The sequence below is a fragment of the Sphaerodactylus townsendi genome, linkage group LG02 (genome assembly GCF_021028975.2).
Source record: "Sphaerodactylus townsendi isolate TG3544 linkage group LG02, MPM_Stown_v2.3, whole genome shotgun sequence".
NCBI classification, from domain to species: domain Eukaryota; kingdom Metazoa; phylum Chordata; class Lepidosauria; order Squamata; family Sphaerodactylidae; genus Sphaerodactylus; species Sphaerodactylus townsendi.
The window spans coordinates 92,698,518-92,715,664 of NC_059426.1; the positions used below are offsets into that span (position 1 = coordinate 92,698,518).

The 17,147-nt window shown below is 39.6% G+C and overlaps 1 protein-coding gene across 4 annotated transcripts in view; it reads right to left on the reverse strand.

Moving 5' to 3' along the window:
- Positions 1–372: 372 nt before the first annotated feature.
- The window catches only part of SYT9 (synaptotagmin 9), an 89,443-nt gene continuing 72,668 nt past the window's right edge, over positions 373–17,147 (reverse strand). Inside the window, exons 4-7 of one of the 4 annotated variants that reach the window (XM_048484312.1) lie at positions 11,266–11,386; positions 10,754–10,925; positions 7,982–8,111; positions 373–1,363 (exon numbers count right to left, since the gene is read on the reverse strand). In XM_048484312.1, the coding sequence (XP_048340269.1) occupies positions 1,289–1,363; positions 7,982–8,111; positions 10,754–10,925; positions 11,266–11,386 (498 nt within the window). In that variant the 3' untranslated portion in view covers positions 373–1,288. Of the gene's footprint in view, positions 7,422–7,980; positions 8,112–10,753; positions 10,926–11,265; positions 11,387–17,147 lie in introns of those variants that run through there. The other 3 variants (XM_048484313.1, XM_048484311.1, XM_048484314.1) reach the window with 3 other exon arrangements.

Here is a 17,147-nt window from a genome sequence, read left to right on the forward strand (position 1 = left end):
TTTGAAAAATTACATGAAAATGTGAAACATTGTGGGTGTGTGAACCAAATCACAATACTGCCCTTAAATTGCTCAGTGGTGCTTAAGGAAATAATACTTAACTCAGCAGAAACTGTTTTTATCCTGCAGATTTTCATTCTACCAGAGAACCCAAATAATGTATTTGTTGTATTGCCCTCTCCTAGGTGCACAAGGGACCAGCTTATTTTGAACCAAGCATAAATGTTCAGCTTTGCATTGGAGAAAATCATGGTACAGGATATATCAAGCAACACAGAATTAAACCATGTTTAAAGCATGGAATGTAAGTTCTTTAAACACTCACTCCAATTTTAATATATAAATACAAAATAGGCATAAATTACAACTGCACAATTTCTTACATTATTTTATTAAGAACAAAATTGCTTGTACAGACTAGATCTATATAAATAAAATCACAGTACATTTAACTTATGTTTATAAGAATGTTATAATCTTTTTAAAAAATTAAGAATTGTAAGTTTATTTCAGTTCTCAAACTGTTACTGCAAATGGATCATGCATTATCTCTATTGAACAAAGATAAAAACATCCACCAAACTGACAAAACCCTGACAAAGATGTGGCTTAATGCTCCAAAATTAGACATTGAACATAGATGTACCAGGACTATTCATTGAACAACAAATATTAAAGTATAACACAATGTTTATGTGTTATAAAAACAAAGATATCTGAATAAACACAGGCTTTTATTTACTTTTGTGATGAATAGTAAAGAAAAAAATTAAAAGACTGTGACTGTCCAGCATGCAGCTAAACAAAACATTCCAATCTGAGAGATGACTATGGTCAAACACCATAGCCAACACAATGAACACACATGACCTCTTATCAAATGGTAACTTACCACTGTGTGCTTGTAACCACTTGGTTGTATTGCTGCACCAAGTAATCAGGAGGATTATACTACTCCCTTCTTCTTCTTGAGATAGACGCTCAGGTAAGGAATGGTAGTGAAATTCTCTTTATCACCTAATTAGTAAAGAAGCCTTACCACGTGGCTGCATACACACATTATCATTTGATAAATGGTCTGTGTTTGCTTGTTATTAGCCAAAAGAAAACAGAAACAGGACAATATGGAAAGCAAACTGATAAAAGAACCCAGAGTCCTTCTTCTATATGTGCCATATCTGTATCAGATTTGATAGCTTATTTAGCAGCTGAGGTGAGTATCCATGTTCTTATCCTTCCTGAGTGTGGTCTCAACACAGTCATTTGGATTTAAACAGTTCATTTTGCTTCATGGAGATGGAGGCCCTTTGAGAGAATTGCAGGACCCTGGCGTGCTTCCAGTCGTAGTTCCTTGCCCAACCCACTGTATTAGAAATCACCTTTTAATGTAATGCTTGTAGATATACTTCATGGAATGCACAGTTCCATTTATATTGCATTCCATTTGGGTATAACTTATTTAACTTTTTTTTTTTACTTTACAAAGCACAATAATGAAGAACACACCAGCCATTTATGATAGCAGGAACCAAAGTGAAACAGACATTAGTGCTCTCCTTTGTGTAAAAACACTACACTGTTGTGGCTTTTCAAAGAACAAGCTATTTTATAAAAATGACTGTATGACAGAATTTTTTTCCTTATACTGGAGTCATTATTTTCCAATTTTTTTCCTTGTGGTACAGTCATTGTGATACATTGCTTTTCACAGAAAGAAACACTGATAATTCAGAACATTCCATCCTGTTTTGTCCAAATCTAAGCAATGTCAACATTTAACTTTTCTCCTTTCCTCAATACGTTGGCTACATTCAAATAACAACATTGTACTTTTAACACATCCTGAACAGAAACATGCTGAAAAAAAAGTAGCTTCAAAATGAGTACTCGATTAACTGATTGCTTTAGGCTAAATTGATTTCCAGCAACAGTAGATGATGCTCCCCCCCCCTCACCTGCCTGCCCCAATACTGATTTTCTTATACTTCTGACAAGTGCCAATCAAACCTTCAGGAACTTTTAACTGGGGCCTTCCAATGACAGTATGGTTCTCTGTTTTAAATGAATCATGTAATGTGCTTTTTATGTTCATGACAAATAGAAAACAGAAGTGATGAGGTTAAATTCTATTACCTTCCATCTCTTGGTAGTTAATGCCAAAATTAAACAAAATGAATATGGAAATTGACTGAGATGAACTTATAGAAATTTTAACTGTTGGAACTGTTGGAACAAGTCTCATAGAGGCCTGTTTGTACGCTAGTGATCCTTAAGTTACAGCTGTACCGGTGACCTTTTTCTCTCTTTGTGCTGCTTTGTAGCTCCTAGGAAAATCTGTGATTTATCCAGGTTGTCAGTCAAGTTGGAAGTATGTTATGGGGTTACATCTAACCTTAGATACATATTACTTATACAAAAGCAACTGTTAACATGAGTTGACTGTAAGGAAATATATGACCCTTTTGAAAATTTAATTTTCAGGGGATACTTAAGCAGGATGTTGGAGATCTATTATTGGATCTTCCATTTCTTTAAATGTCTTTAGATAGGAGAGGGATTTGGATTGGAATACTAACACTGCATGTGCATGTGTTAGTATTCTGCATGTGTTAGTATTCCTTTTTTTGTTTCCTTTTTCCTTTTTTGATGTAAATTAGCCATTTGGTGGTGTCCTTTTATGGAAGATATATGGGGAAAATCTATGTTTCCTCTACCAGTTGAAACAGCTCCACCAGAAAGCCAACTGACACTGAGAAAAGGGTGCAGGGGAAAATGGCAAATCACTAGCCCACCATGATATAAATTGTTATTCCTCACAATACTATTCAGAGACATACAAAGAAATGGGAGACTTCAGGTCTTCAGCAGCTAACCTAGCTGCGCCCTTTGTTTATATGTGCATTAAGGCATTTAAAAACAATCGAGATTCAGAAGTAGCATAAAAATCTGGCACAATCTATATCAGATCCTGCACACTGTTACAGAGTGTCCCTCACAGGCTAGTCAGCTTCTGATCTCTTATATGAAGGTTACCATCTTATTATTTGTTATTAACCTTTGTACAAATAGTGTAAACAAATGTCTCTCTCCATCTGGTCATTGTCTACTCCTCTTTCCATTCAAAACCCACTTATGACTATGCATCAAATTCTCAGTCCCAGTCTCAGCTCCTGATTGTGGAGAATTTGGATTGGAAAACACTCATTTCAGGTCTATTTACAGATGTGAAAAGCTGTAACTGCACTATTAACCAGCATTTTTATTTTAAAAATGATTCACAGTTGTGCAAGCAAGAAGCATGCACAAGAAATAAGATCATTCTCCACTGATGAAGGCCAAACACCAGTGAATTGAAATGTGGCAAGGACAGAGATGATAAAAGCATGCTTTGCACTTCATATATAGTAGTGGCATTTCATGGGTTAGATCTCATGTGGCCCAGTGATCCATATGGGTCCCATTGCCCTGGGTCAGAAAGGGCTGCCAGGAGAAGGGCGGGGGGGAGGGGCGGGATACATAGAAGATGCACAAAAGCTAACTGCATGTGTGAAAGGTGTCCTTTGTGAAAACTATGGTAATTATTCAAAAGCTTTAATAATGCATTCTGGATTTTTTAAAAAAAATTAACTCTCTATTTTGGCAAACCAAAGATATGGTATCTTAAATACTAAGAAAGAGTGGCATACTTTTAGTATCAGCATCCATTTCTGTTGGAACAGATATTTGCATTTTGAGTGTTGACTGATCATCAGCTCTTTGATTTGGGTTCTGCTTGAACCAACAGATATATGATTCTGGATAATTATTACTATTCTGGCTTATAGGAGCTGATTTAACTTGAAATACTACCTGCTTCTGCTCATTAGTTACTCTGGCAACCTTGTTCATGCAAATACCAAAAAAACCCTCTTAAAATAATGCCAAACTTATAAGTAAAAATACAAAATGCTTCTAAATCAATCAGATAAAACAATCAAAACCCCAGATAACAAAAATATTTATGCAGGGACAAATTGGAGTCTTATTTTCTAATTGTTCTAACATGACTGAAAGAGTAAGACAATACTATGAATGTTGTGAGAAAATAACTCCAAATACTTGTTCTAGCAATCTAATAAAAACTGGGAAAAGTGTGTGACCAAAAAGAAACTACAATATTTATCTAAAAAAACCTACATTAGCAGTCCTATGGGCGGGGTGTGTGTGTGTGTGAGGGAGTGGCGCAGGTTTGCATCAATGTGTTTGCCTTTCCCAAGGCACTTATGCTGATGGAGGACCAGCGTAAATTACGCCCCATATGAAGTAATCCCATAACTGTATTGAGCCAATACGATTACGCAGATTTTCCCAAATGATTTGGACATAAAAATGTGCCCCTGAGCTCATGTTAATTGCTTCTGGAAAGCTGCGTCAGCTAATATGTTCTTTCTTCCACATGGCTGCAGCCATGGGATCACACTATAAGGGATTTCAGCATATTAGAATAGGACAATGAATTCCAATAACATATTGCAATTTTAGTCATAGGATCAATTTTTGAAGAGCCACATTTGGTGTTGAATTTTTATCTGAAAAAGATAAGAGACTATATTTCATGCAAAATACTAGGTAAGGCATCACAGTCATATCCTGTGCTAGTTTAGTGAAGAATCCGTATTGTGTTATGTACTTTATTAATTAAACTGTTCACATTCAAGGCAACAATATGTACCATGGGTGCTTACACAGTGAAATGTTCTGCAAAAGATTTCTGCAAAGAGCAATGACTATAACTCTCTAAAGCGCTTCTCACACTGGAGTTTGACTGGTAGCAGCAATATGAAGGCGGAAAGACAGGAAAGCTTGAAAAATCATGCATGAGATGTCCCTCAAAAAGGGCACTTGGGAAGTATGATTATGCTGCATTAATTATTATGATTATGCTGCATTAATTATTTTCCCCTGTATGCCTTTGTGAAAGTGACTTGTTTATGATTCTATACCTTTTGTTTTAATGTGATAATGCATGAACTTTTACCCCTTTATAATTTTAGGTTTTCATATAGCCTGCCATAAAAAGAACCAATTGCATAGTTATTTTATTCCACCAGCATCACTCTGCTTTTTTTTTCTTTTTAATGCCCATTGTTTTCTTCTCTTTTCATAAAAACATGGCAGGAAAAGCTATATGAAAAATCATTTTAAGTCTCACTGGTTAATTGTTCTAAACTATTACAGTGGTGTATTATTAATAGGCTGTGGATTTAAACTTGTCTCATTAGAACAGACATGCAGAAACTGGCTAACAGGGAGAACATCTGCTTGACAAGGCAATCCCAGTTATGCTATGAGGAGCACAATTAGCCTTAAGGCCTCTTCACACTTATTGCACATCCTCCCTGCTGTGGCCCTCCTTTACTGAAATGACCAGATAGGGGCAATGTGAGGGTGGAGGGTGAAGTGGGATCTCAGTAAAAGTAGGATATCAATCTGGATACTTTTATAAGCATTGTACAAGAGAATCCAGAAATCTAGTTGCTAAGCTTCTTTGTATCCCATTTTAGATCAGTCCATAGACCAGAGGGGTTTGATTTGTGTCCAAAATAGATTAATATGTGTCTGCATGTGCATGCGTATGTGCATGCGTACATGTGTTCCAAAGTCCCCAGTTTCAGGTTCTTTTCCACCACTGTGCAGGACACCTAAAAACTAACCATTTGCAACAGATGCTGATTCGTAACATGTACCACAACAGACAAGAGGTAATTCATTGTACAAACTTGGAATATTTAATTGAAAAGTTAATGTCAAATTAAAAACTGAACAGCAATATTTAACCTAAAATATTTTAATAATGAGAAACACTTCCAACAGCAGAATTATTATGCATTTCAAAAGTACTGATTGCCCTTGCCTTGCTTATATGCATAGTGATGCAATGATTCAGAAGAAAATTGAGGTGACCCTGGTTTTTCAGAATCTGATGGGGAAGAGAATTTAATCCCGCAGTGTTAAATACAATAGGCACATGGTTATTGGTCCCCATTTCTTTCATTAGGAAGCTGAAAGTAATTCTACATTTTGATTTAGAACACATTTTCACCTACCATGTCAAAAATACTTAAGGAAATTGGTTAATTTTTCAGATGAGAAATTGCTGCTTTGCTAGAACCCCCTCTGCAGGATTAGCTAATTGGACTACAGTTTGGTTGGCCTGGCCCAAAGTATTCATGTGCAAAAAATGCTGCAAATGCAATCATTTGAATTAGGACAACAAACTGTAATCCAAATATCAAAAGCCTGGATAAATATTATCAGCCAACACATCCAACAAGCCTGTCAGAACACAAGCCTATTTTAATTTGCATTCATTCTGAACAAAACCTGTTGAAGACTAAGTTTTACAGTCTTGCTCACCAAATGCTGTTCAACTGCTCATGTATTTCATGGATTAGGTCTAAAGTGGTATCACTTTACCTACTTTGAGCCTCACTCTTAAATTTGCATTCTCAATTGTGTTCAGATTGTTTCCAACTTCTATAATCTACATAGCATTTCACAACCTTTTGTTAAAAGAAAAGATAATGCTTAAATTCTGTGGTGGGGTTGGCTGGAAGCAGAGGTGTACGGCCTATAGGGACATGGGGGGGGCATCCGGAGAAGGAATTGGATCCGGGCACCATTTCCTCCTGATACGCCTCTGACTGGAAGTTCTCATCTTATTGCAAGGGTTCCAGCATGGTTGTCAAGGTACACTAAACTAATACTGCTCCCAATGCTGCATGAATTTTCTAGTAGTTTTTAGTTATGACTGGAGGAGATGACATATACATAAAATCTACTTAAACTTTTATTTACTGATACATTCTATTTCATACATGATGAGTATAAATAATTGCCTATTAAATGTAAGTTGGCCAGACTAGTGGGTGGTGAAGTCAGGAATATAAAACATGGCAACTCTTTTCTCCCCATAAATGATAACAGTTATCATAATAAAAATAACATTCTTTCCCATGATGTCAAAAATATGTATGGATATGGATTTTTACCTGATTTTAGACAATATGGCTAGCAGTGCAATTAATTTAAGGGGGAATGGATGACAATATGGGTGTTACTGATAGAAATGGGTAACTACATTAAACTATAGAAATATACAGAAAGAAAAGTACACCTATATTTAACAGAAAGAGTTTTTGTCTTATGGTGTGGGATCAATATACTCTAGGACTGAGCAAGGAGGGGAGGATTAAATAGTGGGATTGGAGGTATGTCTTTACCCCTTTGGACTCTCTGCGGAATGGCCCCTGAGAAAATGGCTACGAAAGGGTTCAACAGGAATGCCAAATTTCTGCTGAATAGGTTAAAAGTGTGAGGAAGCCTCTTCGGCAGCCATCCATGCGCAGAAGGCCTGCATAACATTTCTGCGGAATAGGGCCCTAAATGAAGACAAAAGAAACACAGGAATCTAACTGAAACTTAAAGAGAAATTTTGACTGCATGGTTTCTTACCATGATCTCCTAAAACATTTTAAATTTCCATGTAATTTGACATCCTACTGACACTATTAGTGGAAATACATTATTACAAGATATGAAGCAATATTTGTCTTGTATATAAACGGAATAACAAGTCCTCTCAATTTTTTTCTCAAAATGTGGTATCCAGAGGACAATGCCGTCCACAAAAGAAAGATGTAATTCAGAAGACCAAGATACACTGTTGTTTACATACTATACAAATCTTCATATGCATAATGTCTGGGTTTTATTTTAAATTGGAAGTATTTTACAGTGCACTAAAAAGAAAAATTATTAGGGACCAGATTTTACTTGCATTCAGCATCGATCTTGCTTAAAATCCTGGATTCCAATGAGCCTTAACAGTCTATGCAAATGTTTTCTGATATGAAAAAGTATTTTTCTTCAGCACCTGCATCTGACTAATGGAGCTTCCACAATACCATCAAGGACAGCGTGCCAGATAAAAAAGTCTTACCTCTGCAAGTGGGTGCCAGTGGGCTATGGGTTTCCGTGGATATGAGAGCATTTCATTCCAGTGGTCTCTACCAAGGCTTTCAGCATTGTTGCCTACTTGGCACACTCCAATGACCTCATTGTGACCTACACTGTGAAAAATGTCCATAATATTTATTTCTTAAAATTTTACATTCAGGAATCATGAAATTCAACTACATGAACAAAACAAAGGAAACAGGTGATATAAGGTTAGCTGATGCCTATAAAACTGAGCTCAATATTAGAATGAGCATAAGCTGTCCTTCCAGCTTGCTTTCACTAACATATCGATAATGATATACTGGGATAATAATAGCAAAGTGTTTCTGAGTAGAATCTAGGAGAATCTGCCCTGGAAGCTTGCTAAATGACATTGATCCAGAACCACACTGTCCACCTAACCTAAATTATATGGATTTTGTGGGTTTTCCTCTGAAGACGCCAGCCATGGATGCAGGTGAAACATCAGGAGAAAATACTACTGGAACACAGCCATACAACCTGGAAAACCCACAACCTCTAGTGATTCTGACCATGAAACCCTTCGACCATATACTAAATTGTATGGTTGCAATTGACAGTGCAAATACAGTGGGGAAGTACTGAAACTGCAAAGGATGTAGCATGACCTTCATACCAGTGTAAGGCCCTTTCCACATGGGTCAATAAACCTGGGATAACAATGGTAAAAAACCCATTTTCGGGTGGAACTTCACATGGATCCTGCCCCTAAAGCGAGTCTGCTCCATGTTATTTCCCCCAAAATGGGTTATTCAAGAACTGCACTATTCATGAGTCTTTTTTAAAATCCCCGGTTGCAGCTGCTTCTGAGTGAATAGCCGGGAAGGGAGGTGCTTTTTTCGGCCACGCATCCCTTTAAAAATTTTCCTGATGCCCATCTGCATAGCCACACAGGTGCAAAGGGTCATAATGTAAGACTGTGGGGACTCACTTGTAGCATAGCTATGCATTGGTGGGAGGCAAATAAAAAAAGACGTGCCTCCATGTGAAGGTGTGCACCTTGGCCAATTAGCTCACTGCCCATGGGACAGCCTGGGGCCATGCCGGATTAATTTATCCCGGTTTCAACCCACTTTATATTTGTTTAAGTGGAAATGGTCTGAATGCTCCTTACATCAAGGTAAAGGCATTTATGATGTCACAGAGGTACTTACACTGGTGCTGGGAAGCTGCGCAGCAGCGCGATGCCTGGGTGGCAATACAGCTCTGACTGGGCAGCAACACAGTGATGGCATCAATGCTTCTCTGGTGTCAGAGCTTACGTCGGTGCTGAGGTGGGCATTTCTAGGGTAGAGCTGGCTTTAGTTGGCTTCCTGAGTGCTTTTGGCTTGAAAATGCTCCCATTTGCCAGCAAAAAGGTAGCTAGATTTCATAGGGGGATTTCATAGAGATCAGGAGAGTGTTGCTTTTGGCTTTCCAGGTGGGGTACAGCAAGCCCCTTAGGAGTCAGAACAGCTGAGCTGTCCCCAGGCACACTTCAACTCCCTTCCTCCTCAGGATTGTACTGCCTGAAGAGAAGAACTAGGTAAGCCACTTTGGGTTTCCACTGGGGACAAAGCGGGGTATAAATGAAGTAAATAAACTGATACTATTATTGGATAGTTGGCTTGTAGAACGTTTGACTCTCAGCCTTTTCATTCATGGTTGGGAATCATTACCAGTCATTTGCCTAGAATGTGTGAGACCACATAAGGATGCACATCTTTGTGTTCTCTCCCTCCCAGAGTGGTGTAGAGGTTAAGAGCACTGGACTCTAATCCGGAGACCTGGGTTTGGGTTTGGTTCCCACTCCTCCACTTGAAGCCTTCTTGGCAGGGTCAGATCAAGGGGGAACTGTGCCCGGAGCACAGTTGCTCCCCACATCCCTACCATGCCCCCGCCTGCCCCACCTCACCTTGCCTCACCCCGCCCCAGAATGCCCCTGCCCCAGCACACACCCAGTGCATCATGAACCCCCTTCCCCTTGGCGCTACACCACTGCTTCTGGGTGACCTTGGGCTACTCACAGAACTCAGAACTCTCTCAGCTGAACCTATCTCACAAGGTGTCCTTTGTGGGGAGAGCTGCTTTGAGATTCCTTTCAGTTGGGAAATGTGATGCATAAAAATTGACTGTTTTTTTTCTTCCTCTTTTAGAAAGAGAACAGACATCTATACTAGATTCTGGAATATCCCCACCAAATGTGAAAAGATTCTATATAAGTCTGCGTGATCCAACTACCATTTCAAGCCTCAGGAAGGTTTTTTTTCACTACTTCTTAATCAAGAGATTAAGGCCCAGAGGTGCATATGTTATTTATTCATTTAACTTCATTTATATTCTACCTTTTCCCTAGTGGGGACCAAAATTGTATCATTTTGTTCTCTCCTCCAGTTTATTGCCACAACCATGTGAAATAGCTTAGGCTGAGAGTGTGTGGCTAGCCAAAGGTCACCAAGCAAGCTTCCATGGTAGAGTGGGAATTCAAACCTAGGTCTCCCAGTTCCTAGTTCAACATTCTGACACTATAACTACTATACCACGCTGTTCTCCGCAACCAAACATCCATTGTATCAAAACACTCAGGTTGCCATCATTTAATTGGTGTTGAGCTCCAATATATTTAACAGAAAAGTTGTGCCAGATTCAGTTTTAGTTTCACCTTTTCTGGAGTTTTAGAGGTGCTCCCTGAGAACAAACAATTACTGTCATTAGAAGAGACTATCAGCAAACTTCTAGTTATATATCTCACCGGTCATAATCCATAACAGCTATTGATAAATTAATTTGATCAATGCTCTCTGGAGGGACATCAAATATTATGGCTTCATTGTAAACAGGATTGAGGGTGTTTCTCTTGGTGGAAGTCTTTCTCTTCTTCAGTCGTCTTCCTTCACACATTAGCGAAACCTTCACATATGGATCTGCATGCAGGATGCAACAAGTATTTATTTTACTTAAAACAAATTAATATAAAGCATGTGGCATTTCCATTTCACTTTGTGTTCTACCCTCTTGTTATAATTTTACCCATATTTTAAATAAAAAGGCATATTCTGAAATTAATAGAGTAAAAAGAGACTTACAGTCCCTTGTCAATGAAACATTATGATTAATGAGTAAGGCAAAAAAGACAGAAGAGAACACTGTGATGGATACATGCATGACACTTGAAAACATAACAGAGAGGTGTATAATTACTTTACAAATAGTTCTTTAAGTAAAAAAGGAGTACCTTGAAATTGGCATGAAGGACATTCCTACCTGATGCTCCTGTTATATCCATTGCTTTTAAATTTCTAGCTTTTATTATAGTAATGGTTAATCTACCAGCTGTTGGAAGATAGCAGAGAGAAAACATCAACTCGCCAAGATCCACCTTATCCTATAAAAATAATAAAATACATTTGACACAATGTTACTGTGCTTCTCAAATAAATATCCCAAATAAATGTATGATAAATGTTTGCTTTCACATGAGAGAAAAAATATTGTTAAAATGCCACAAATATGTCACCACTTTTAACACCTGTATTATCAGTCTTATGTCCACAACAGTTCCAAGACAGGACAGTAAAATATAGGGGTCTACTAATTATTTGAGACTGTTTTTCTGTTGTAGCCATATTTTGATACATTTATATTCTAATACCTCAGGTGCATGTATGTATGAATATGTTTCCATCTGTTACTTCTCTAATAGGGAAATTTAAAAGCAGTATGCTTGATTCAATACTCCCATGGTTATTGCTTTCAACAGGCTAGAAAAGCTTAGGTCTACTTCTGGAAGGGAAATCCTTATGATCTTAGTTCCTTCCAATCTACCTAAGAGCTAATTCAGACAACCATTGTGCTATCTACTCTTATTGCTCATTGTCTTTTGTTAGGAACATAGTTGTTCCAAAACTTAAAGTTATAAATAACTTGAAGCACAGATAATGTTATCAGCTACTTGTGCAAGGATACATAGTCATTAAGAATAAGGGAAACATAAGCTACCTTTTAGATAGAATTAATGTATCAGTTAATCAAGATTTAGATTTAAAAATGCTGATCAGATGATCTTGTACACTTAGCCCTTCTGTGCTACTAACAGTGCAGTCCTTGGGGAGGGAGGGTAGTTGTGCTGTGGCCAGAAATGGCACAGCTATGGCGCTATTGTGCTGCTTCTAAAAAGGCTTGTGTGACGAATGCATTTATCCTGCATTCAGGTTACAGGGTGGAGCCGCCCCTGAAAGAGTTAAGCCCTGGCCAGCCCTGATTGGCCAGAGAAAAAAGGCAGGTAGTATAAATACTGTCAGCGAGAGTGCTGAAGGGTTCTGGCTTTTTGGTCTTTATGATTTCTTGGCTCTGTGTGAGCTTTTGTGCCCTCGGGTACTTTTGAGGCAGAGTGAAGAGAATCTGCAAAGATCTCTCACTTCTGTGGTTTAGTAATAGCTGAGGAAGCTATTAAGTCATCAAAAACCCTGAGATTTGGAGGCGAGTGTCCACCCTCAGGTGTTTTGTTTTGTGTTTGTGAGGGAAACCTCTAAAAGTCTGTAGGTCTGTCCTCCAATACATTTAGCACCAGTCTTGGGAGGCCCAGTTCCTGTGGCAGAGAAGCCAGATTTTGGGAGTGTGGAAGAGGGAGGCTGTTATGCCTGAATCCCACTGGGCGTAGACTGGGTGTTTTATTTTGTGGTGAGGTACAGCGGACTGAAGTTTATTTTATGAGGGAGTGTGAAACCTCCAAAGAAACATCAAAATCTGAAACATCTATTCCTGAAGTAAAATTTTGACACCTGCGAGTGTTCGTACATTTAAAACCTAAAGTGAAGTGCCTGCAACCATTAAGCGTTAAAACAATATTTCTCTGCAACCGTTAAGCTTAAGTAAACTTTCTCTGAAACCAATATGCTTACATCCTCTCCAGTTTACCTGAGAAGCCTCTGTTAAAGACAGCAATAAACGTTTTGAGTTTTTGTTCAACTGTAAACCGTTCCAATCTTCATTTATTTTCCTGCCTGTGTCTGTGTGTTCCCCAAACGAAAGAGTGGTGGCCGTTAAAAATCAGTATTGAGTGGGCTATATATATAGAAAGAAAATTTATTTTTGGTGGCAGCAAAACGAATATTTTTGGTGGCAGCGAAAAGCAGAATATATATAAGTGCCTTCTTTTACAGCTTGCTACACTGTGAACAGCAAGCTGAAAACAACACTGTCCCTTTCCCTGTGAATGTTACTGTGATGGAGAGATTCTATTGCTGAAGCAAAGAAGTTACACAAGTGTCCGGGCGCGGCCCTGTCCCCAGCGCCCGAACTCAGCACAGCAGGCAGGGCAAGGGCTGGCAAAGGGAGAGACAGCAGGATAACAGCAGACAGAGTAAAAGAGTGAGTGTTGGCAGGGAGGGGCCTCTCACAGCTGAACTGGCTGTGAGAGAGAGTGATGAGCTGCAGCTGGGCCAAGAGATAAAAGGAGAAGGGAAACGTAGATAAAAGGAGAAGGGAAATGGGCCTCTGGAGCGGCTGCTGCAGCAGGGACTGGGGAGGGCGTTGGCAGGGGAAGGGAGTGGTAGAGAAGTAAGGAGCTTAGAAGAGGCTGCTGCCCAGCGCTGTGGGGGAACAGGCTGGGGAACCCCGGGCTTCACACCGGCTGTACACCCACCCCACCCCTGTGAAGCGTAACAGGGTGGGGCAAAAAAGCCGGAGAAGGGGAGAAGCAATCAGAGGGCTCTCTTCTGTGAGTCAACAGAGAGAGGGAGAGGGGTCAGACAAGCTGGTAGCTCTGGCAAACAGCACCGGGACCCCAGGCCAGGGTACGGGAGGAGGGTACAAGGCGTGGCCTAGCGCAAGGCGCCCTGTGGGCAAGACTGTTCCTTGGCCCTCAGGGCCAAGCTAAGGTTACATCGTCTGGGGAGTCCAACCCCCAGGTCAGGGAAGGTGGGTCGGTACAGCCACCTCAGGGGCCAGGGCAACTAGGGGAAACGCCACAACAAGGATGCCACAACAAGGACACTACAACAAGGGCTTTGATTCCAGGAAATGCCATTCAAATTTGACCAGTAGAATTCAAAAGGTTAGATTACCTCGTGGCAGGGCGGAGTTTTCCTGGGAAGGTGAAAACAAAGGATTTAAGATTCCACCTGAGGGGTTTGACTAGGAAGCATCTCTCTACTAGGGGCTCCTGGGAGAGAGGACAATGAAACTTTAAAAGGAACTTATTTTGCTAAGAGAACTGTACTAAGATTTTATTATTTTCACTTGAAATAAAAGCTTATGAAACTTAGCAGGCTGGAGTGCTGGATGGAAAAAGAATCCACAAACGATTGCTGGATTGCACCCCCCAATCCAAGGGCAAGATCGTGACATGGTGCCACTGATTTGCCTTCAACAGGCTAGAAAAGCTTGATGGCAAAAGTATGTGCCAGCAAATGGGGGCATTCCTGGGCCAAAAAGTCTCAGGAAGTCAACTAAAGCTGGTCCTACCCCTGGGAATGCCCCCTTCAGCACTGGGCCAGGTTTCTGTGTGCCAGAGGAGAGCTGGCACTGCACCTGTGCTGAACCCGAGGCACTGCATTGCTCTGCATACACCCAAGCATCAATATAAATGCCCATGCCAGGATAAATGCTCCTTACACTGATGCAAATGGCATTTTTGCCAGCACCAGGGTCCCACCACCTCCTGAGTTTTGGGGTCACCCTCCTTTCTGGATTGCACTGCTAGAGATACTGACAGTGTGCAACCAGTGAGTCTCAGATCCATCTTTTTATATCTAAAGTAGCTTTGCTAACAGAATTGGTGTCCGGTGAGCCTTCCTCATTCATGGTTATGATTAGTAAATTAATAAAAGTTTGAAACTAGCTCAAACTGTTACTTGCTGTGCTTCATATTTTCTAAGAGATGAAACTGAGAAGCAGATAAGAGCCATATAGTATAGGTCTCTCGCTCACCTTGAGAATAGAAACATTGTTTTGACAAGGTAATGACACTTAATGAGCCTTGTTGGATACAAGTGAAATCATCACATTCAGAATAATTGTTCTTTATGGATGAAATATATCTGTTTAGTAGCATGGAAGGAAGTTATCCAGTAGGAGAATGTTCCTGAATGGAAAAGGTCAGGGACAGAAAAATAGAAGCCCAGAAATTTTGAAGGCATTTTTCCCCCAGAAAAGAATGGAAATTGGGGTGAGGAAGTGAAATATTTGCAATAATAATCATTATTATATCTAACTTGTTGTAGTGCACTAATAACACAAAAGTACATTTGTATAACTTCACATGCAAAATCATTCTACTTGGTATATTTATGAAATTTATGAAATCCACAATGCTACAGAGAGCACACTGAAAACTTCTGTACACTGTGATGAATATTAGTATTGGACATCTGTGAAGCAGGAAAAGTAAACATTCAAAACTGAAAACAAAAATATTGAATTAAGCAAAAAGAAGTATAATATTTGGATGGGTAGCCCAATTTGGGAAGGCGGGCTACTCATGTTGGAAGCCACTGCAGCCTTGTGCCATTGTGGATGCCCACCTCACTGGCGCAAGTGAGGTATGCGCTGGTGGAGTGGGCAGATACAAGGCAACTGGGAGCTGTGCAGCTCTAAGGCAGTCAACCCCAGAAGTGGCCACCATTTCCCGGCCTCATCGGCACAGGACGATACTCTGGTGTTGCTGGGGGCATGCTGAGAGTGTTCCCAGGGCTGGAGCAGACCTTAGGCAGTTTCCACCAGCCATTTGACTTAGGTACATCTCCACCAGAGGAGTTGGACTTACACTACCCTTCAGGTGGCATAAGTCCATTTTACGCTATGGGGGATTCTTCAGCAGACGTTTGCCACCTTCTGGCACCCACTGAATACCCTTTGGAGGTGGCGTGACAGCATGGACCTCTGCATTGGGTTGTTGATAACTTACAGTCATGGAAGGATTAGCAGCATATTTGGATATAGAGTTATGACTTATAAAATTAGAACATTTTACTCTTGCATAGTGTATTATTTTCACACATGTAAGTGCAATTGTATATAAACTATGGATTGTTTTATATGCTTGAAGTGGCATAAGGAAACATATATACATGTATGGTGGTTGGTAAATTTTCAGTACAAGATGGTTCTTATGTACTTCTAATATAATTGTACAGTACTTTATAAAAATACTATGTAGAAGAAGAAGAGTTTGGATTAATACCCTGCCTTTCTCTCCTGTAATGAGTCTCAAAGCAGCTAACCAATTCCTTCCCTTCCTCTACCCACAACAGGCACCTTGTGAAGTAGGTGAGCTGACAGAATTCTGAAAGATTGTGAATAGTCCAAGGTCACCCAGCAGGCTTCATGTGTAAGAGCAGGGAAACAAATCCAGTTCGCTAGACAAGTGTGTGCAGCTTATGTGGACTGGGGAATCAGACTGTAACCTGGTTTTCCAGATTGGAGTTAAACCCTCCTAATTCCTAACATGCATATATACTGGTCCTTGCTCAGGTTGATGGGATGAAAACAGGTACTGATGGAATCTCTCAAGTGCTTCTTCTCACTCCAATTCTGTTTCTTGTAATTTAATAACTGCTATTGATATGCACTTAAGACATACTTTAAGATGCATGTTAGTTTTTTCATAATGATTTTTTAAAATGTAACAACTACACACCACAACTAAAACAATGCATTGCACTTCTCTACTGTGAACCAATCACCCTAACATTCAAACATTACTTTAAAAGTAACATAAAACGACTTGACTTTCCACCCAAAACCGATTGCTAAATTTATCTTTAATATTGTACTATTACCATTAATATTTAGACCAGCATTTTTTTAAAAAGGAAAAAGCTATTCAAATTCATATTCTATTTCATATAAAAAACCGTATCTCTTTAATTTATTCTTGGACTAAAGAGCAATCTATGTATAGATTCTTCAGTCCTTATCCTTCTGATCTACTAGAGAAATTCTTATGACTGTTATCTGACAATCCTCTTTTTAATAATGTGTAGCATTCTACTATGTTTCACTGATTTTCTACATTTCAACTATTCCACTAGATCAGGGCTCTGCAACCTATAGCTCTCCAGATGTTCATGGACTACAGTTCCCATCAGCCCCTGCCAGCATGGCCAATTGACCATGCTGGCAGGGGCTGATGGGAACTGTAGTCC